The following is a 5,728-nucleotide window of genomic DNA, read 5'->3' as shown; positions in this document are numbered from 1 at the left end:
GTCTAGTTTGTGAAGATTAGACTACCCTCATTGATAAAATGATTGCCAATATTAGCATGCCCGCTTCAACAGAAAATGTAGGATTACCCTCTCGTCTCTGGGTAAGTTGGTGGACTCGGGACCGGACTGAAGGAACCATCGGTGTGTCTGGCTTTGTCTCTACCTCAGCTAGGCGTACAAAGGAGCATGGTTTAGGACTCAGATTCTCCTGACCAGCGGCCTCCAGACGCCGTCGCTTCTGGCCATCCTTCACCTCTGAGACACCAGATAGAAAAGGGCAAAAGTCACAAATGTACATAAGTGCAAAGAGTGCTGTGACTATAACACAGGTAGTATGCCTATCTTACATTCTTGGTAGTAAAAACAAATCTATGGAGGCCCCCTGGGGTCAGCTGAGAAGAAAAAATAAATAAACTGTGCACACGGATTCATAATCTTAATAAACGTGAGCAAAGTAGGAAAGATATTCACAGATTCAAACTTCTGGGATTAATTACTCTATAGCAAAATGATATTAAATCACTAACGTGGAAAGGTTAACAATGAGCTACAAACTATTTTTTATCAAAACGAGCTGTTCTCCAATCTGGAGAAATAAGACACCAAAATACTGTATCTATTAATTTAATGATTTAATAAGGTAGTGTCTCCAAACTTATGTTTTAACAGTAGATGCTGTAGTACAACTAGGAGGAGACAAGTTATAATTAAGGTAAGAATATATATATATATATATATATATATATATATATATATATATATATATATATATATATATATAGAGTAGCTTTCCTATTTTGCTCACGTATATATTATTATTATGAATTCGTGCTCTCGGTTTGGTTTTTTTCCTCAGCTGACCCCAGGGGGAACCGTACTAACCTGGTTGTGAGAGGACATTGTCTTCAGAATCAGACAGAGGTGCTCTCTGTCTTTTCAAGTTGACGTTGCCACCGTTTTCCTCGCCAGCTTCCATCCTGAGATGCAAACAGAGACATTACAGACTGGATAGGTATCTTAAGATGTCAGCTCTTACTGAAAATAAACCTTTAAGCATAAATGTAGAACAAACAATACTCATTGTAAACATTGTAATTTCCCCTTGCGGGATTAATAAACTAAACATTTTTAGTCAAGCCATGACAGTTCATTTAGCGGTTACTCCTCTCTCTAACACCTGCTTACTGAAATTGCCCCGTGAAAGTTATAAAGCAGATAAAAACATTTCACAGGCGTGCAGGCCATGGACGTAACGTTGATTGACGTTAGCATTATAAAATCCTTAACCAAGCCATAAAGAATATTGGTTAAAATGTGTAAAAATAGTTCAGATGCGTGACACTGGATAGAGGAAAAACTAATGTTCAATAAAAAAAAAAAAAGGTTTTAGAGTCATCCATAAAATGAAAGGTGACAACGCCCAGTTTCAGTTTCAGCTCATTTTCAAAATTAAACATTCATTGCAAGTTGTGCTAGCTAGTCAGCTAACGTTAAACAAAGTTACGTTATCTTGTTAACACTGCCTACACCACAATAACCCTGTGTTCGTTTCATTGTATTAGCTAACGTTACTTTTCCATCTCCGAGACATTTGAGTCCACTCTGGCAAGCTCATTTCAAGCTGGACAACGTTAGCCTAACAGCTAACTTTAGCAGGAGCAAATGGCCTTACGTTTTCACAAAGTTAGCAGAGCAACGTAACTTACATGCTGAGCAAGTCGTTTGTTGTCTTACCTGAAAAGAAGTCTGTATTAAACCACAGTGTAGAAAATTGGTCAACGCTAACTGACAGAAAGCAAGAAACAACCTTCTTGCTCTGTCCTCATCTAGCTAGCTAACTTTGAATTTCAGCGGGTCTTCCGACGTCAGTGGTGTCCATACAATTGGAGTACCGTAAGTGCGCTTGAAGAGCGCGGACAAAATAAGTGAGGCCGTTTTACCGTGCTAAAGAAGGTAAACACGCAAAACAAGATTCCACTCGGGGTTGTCAAACTCAGTTTCACTCGGGGCCACACGGGAAAATGAAAATCACATCAAGGGCCTGACATTAATAGTTTTATTGACATGCTGTTATTTAATCAAAAAAGTAAAAAATCTTTGACTGTATTACTGCATCTTCTCACTTACAGTTTGGTCGACATAAAGCCCTAAACAAGTCTGCAGAATAGTTCCTTAGCCATCATAAAGTTAAGCTAATCAAGCAAAACAATGATTACATCTTTAAAAGCCGGCTACCACACAGCTGACTCACACCAACCTGTTTCACAGCCTGAACATGCAACCTCACCGGGTCAGTGGAGATTTTTAAATCTCAACGTGGGCAAATCTGACAAATTCAGTTCTATGTTTGAGAAACAGTTTCCCATTTGTGAATCTGAATTGATATGCGGGCCGGATCAAAATTTGTGAGGGGCCTTATTTGGCCCCCGGGCCTTGAGTTTGACACATGTGCACTACATCGTCAATTAATCTATTCAATCAATGTATTTATTTGTTACACTTAATCATAAAAAATACAATTCCAACAAAATGTAATCTGTAAGTTCTTAAAATTTAAGCAGCAAAACTACCAAGGTGTGAGGTGTGGGGTGTGACCACAAAGGGTCACAGTCTATGTCACTATAAGATGGTATAAAGTGAATGAAGAAGTCTGCTTATTGAATGATAATTACATTATTTGTGTTATGTGTCAAAAGTATAGATCAGAAACAGTGAATAGGCAGTTAAAAATGACCTTTATAGTGGAATAGTCTTCTGTTATAACAACTCTCCCTTGACATTTAACGGATGGAAGCTGCTTTTGGTGACAAATTAGATTATTATGGAGAAAAACGTGCCTGCATGGTTTATGGAATTGATGCCCCTATCCCCTGGGGTTTAGGACACCTGTAATGTAACTTCTACTCACACATACAGATTCTCGTTACTGTCCTGGATTACACTGGCAACAGGGAATGGCCCAGCAACTTGTTGTAGAAGTGTTATATATATCTAGTACTATTTACACCTTTGTGCGTGTATAGGTAGGTCTACACTTGGATATTTGAATGTGAAATGGTACCTAAGTGACATTTCCTAGAATATGTTTTTTTTTAGATTATTTTTTGGGCATTTTTGGCCTTTAATTGACGGGACAGCTGAAGATATGAAAGGGGAGAGAGAAGGGGGGATGACAAGCAAGAAAAGTTTAGTTTTGTACTTTAGTATTCTGAAATATCAGTTGTTTAACGATGAAAAACATGCAACAGATACTTCTCAAGTCTATCTTTGAAAAGGAAGTATTCATTTCAAGGAAGGAACTGACTCATGGTGAACTGTAATGGAGTTTTCTGTGGACGAGGCAGAACCAATATCAGTTAGTGGTTGGCAGTCTGTGTCTGTTTTGTATTTATAATCCTATCGCCCTCTGATTACATTTTTCTTCATGCCAAAAGAAAAAAGTAGATTGCTTTCTTTTTTAGGCTTTAGATACTCTTATACTTCTAAGGTAGAAAATAATTCTGATGAAATCTGTTAAAGGGAGGACTGCACAGGAGTGATTATCTCTGCCACGTTATCAAGGTTGTTCTCATGTTATGTATGGATGTGTGCAATACAGTTTCTTTTAAGCAGCACTGGGAGGGGCACTCTCAATTTTGTTGTATTTGTTGTACTATAATGACAATAACAGCTTTTTATCTTATCTTAATGCAGCAGAAATCTCAGAAGAACATATCACCAAACCTGGGTAAATTAAACCAAAACCTTCTGCATGAAAGGACCGAACAAAGAATCTACACTGGATTCTACAACCTACAGTACTTCATTTGAAAATCCATCTCCTGCTTTATTTTTGATCAAATTTTTTTATTTTTAATTAAAAAAACATAAACATTTACAAACAGTTCCAAACAATACACTGGGACATAGGAACACGTCCCAGGACCAAACAATAAATACTATACTAAATACATAGAGAGGGAAAACGGGAGGGAGGGAGACAAAGCAACACACACACACACACAAAAACACACACACACACACACAACAACACACACACACACACACACACACACACACACACACACACAAACACACACACACACACACACAACAGGGAACTAACACCTGTGTGAGTTACACCTCACAGAGTCCTAAATGCTCTGCTAAGTGTCCAGAGTTTTCCCGGCGCTCCATTATCCTCCGTGGAGCGGTCCATGTACACCACACCAGGTGAGGAAAGGGTCCACATGCGGATTGACAGGTCGGGGGGGGGGGGGGGGGGGGGGGGGGTGGTGGTGGTTTCCAACATAAATCCACTAGATTTTGTCTTTAAACTTCTTAGATAGGGCCTCAGGGTCATCAAGTAGGAAATCAGGATTCCCATTAAGGTCCTTGTCATGCCACTTGATGTTTTAGTGATGCATATTCCCAAATACATTCTACCAGTTGGCATCCGGTTAGTCTGGGTCAGCGTGTCCATTGCTGGGACACAGCCTGACGCCCCGGATGTCCCTCCCCTCTCGCTATCTCCGCTATCAGGGCATACCCCCACCCAGGACTGTTAAAGAACAAAATCTCTGCATCCCTGTGGCACTGGAGCAATCCCAGAAGTGGAACTTGAAGGATATAGACTAGGTAATGCTAGACTAACAGAGAGTCTAGTCTAGCATAGGCAGGTGGACCTTTCTACTAACTAAATATTGTTAATATAATATAAATGTGTCACTCTTGTTTGTACTTCTGTTGAAAATGTAAAGTATGTGATGGAATATCATGACCTTTCTACTAACTGTTAAGATAAATGCTGACAGACGTCCTTTTTCTGAGAGTAGGGAAGCAGAAACACTGTGGCCTGTCCCTTTACTGGCATCATACGTTTCACTTCCACAATGGACAGGGTTTATATATCTTCATCGGACGCTGTGCTAGGAGTCGATCACTGCAAAAGGAGAAGAAGTAGAACATCATAATCATCATCATCATCATCATCATCATCATCATCATCATCATCTTTTCACTGACAGCATGATGAAGACTCTCTGCTTCACCCTGGGGCTGCTGCTGCTCTCCGCCTGCTGCTGCAACGCCACACGTGAGTGATCTGTGACTGCATTGGTGGAATGTAACTAAGTACATTTACTCAAGTACGGTACATAAGTACACATTTGAGGTACTTGTACTTTACTTGAGTATTTTCTTTTCATGCCACTTTCTACTTCTACTCCACTACATTTCAGAGAGAAATATTCTACTTTAGTTACTCTTCTCCATTCATCTGACAGCTTTAGTTACTAGTTACTTTAGACAGCAGTTACTAGTTACTTCAGTTACTAGTTACTTTAGTTACTCCTCTCCATTCATCTGACAGCTCTAGTTAAACGGCTCCAGGTCCAGCTGAGATGATGATGTCATTAAACACACAGCTGGTTGGATCCTTTACTCTTTCTAACATGGGGGGAGAGTTCTTTACTTTTAATACTTTAAGTACATTTTCCTAATGATAATTTTAGACTTTTACTTACTTTTCAATGCCGGACTTTTACTTTACTTTTTACAGTGCGATATTAGAACCTTTACTTTAGTAAATGATCTGAATACTTCTTCCACCACTCTGTGATTGTGTGTCTTCATCTTCAGAGTTTCATGTTGGTTCTGACTCGATCCATTTACCTTCCTCACAGTTCAACATGTGGAGTACAGCACGGCTCCTAAAGAGTGCTGCTTCAACTTTTTCACACAGAGAATA

General features: G+C 39.4%; 1 protein-coding gene across 2 annotated transcripts in view; it reads right to left on the bottom strand.

Annotated features, from left to right (window-relative positions):
• Nucleotides 1-1,889, bottom strand: part of LOC116693375 (anillin-like) — an 18,246-nt gene extending 16,357 nt beyond the window's left edge. For both annotated transcript variants that reach the window (XM_032522301.1, XM_032522302.1), the window contains exons 1-3: nucleotides 1,735-1,889; nucleotides 883-982; nucleotides 88-255 (exon numbers count right to left, since the gene is read on the bottom strand). In XM_032522301.1, coding sequence (XP_032378192.1) covers nucleotides 88-255; nucleotides 883-976 — 262 coding nt within the window. In that variant the 5' untranslated portion in view covers nucleotides 977-982; nucleotides 1,735-1,889. The remainder of the gene's footprint in view (nucleotides 1-87; nucleotides 256-882; nucleotides 983-1,734) is intronic.
• Nucleotides 1,890-5,728: the final 3,839 nt, after the last annotated feature.

This window comes from Etheostoma spectabile, chromosome 8, assembly GCF_008692095.1.
Source record: "Etheostoma spectabile isolate EspeVRDwgs_2016 chromosome 8, UIUC_Espe_1.0, whole genome shotgun sequence".
NCBI lineage: Eukaryota > Metazoa > Chordata > Actinopteri > Perciformes > Percidae > Etheostoma > Etheostoma spectabile.
Note: the sequence above shows the minus strand (reverse complement) of the source record. Positions and strands in the feature narration are given on the sequence as shown.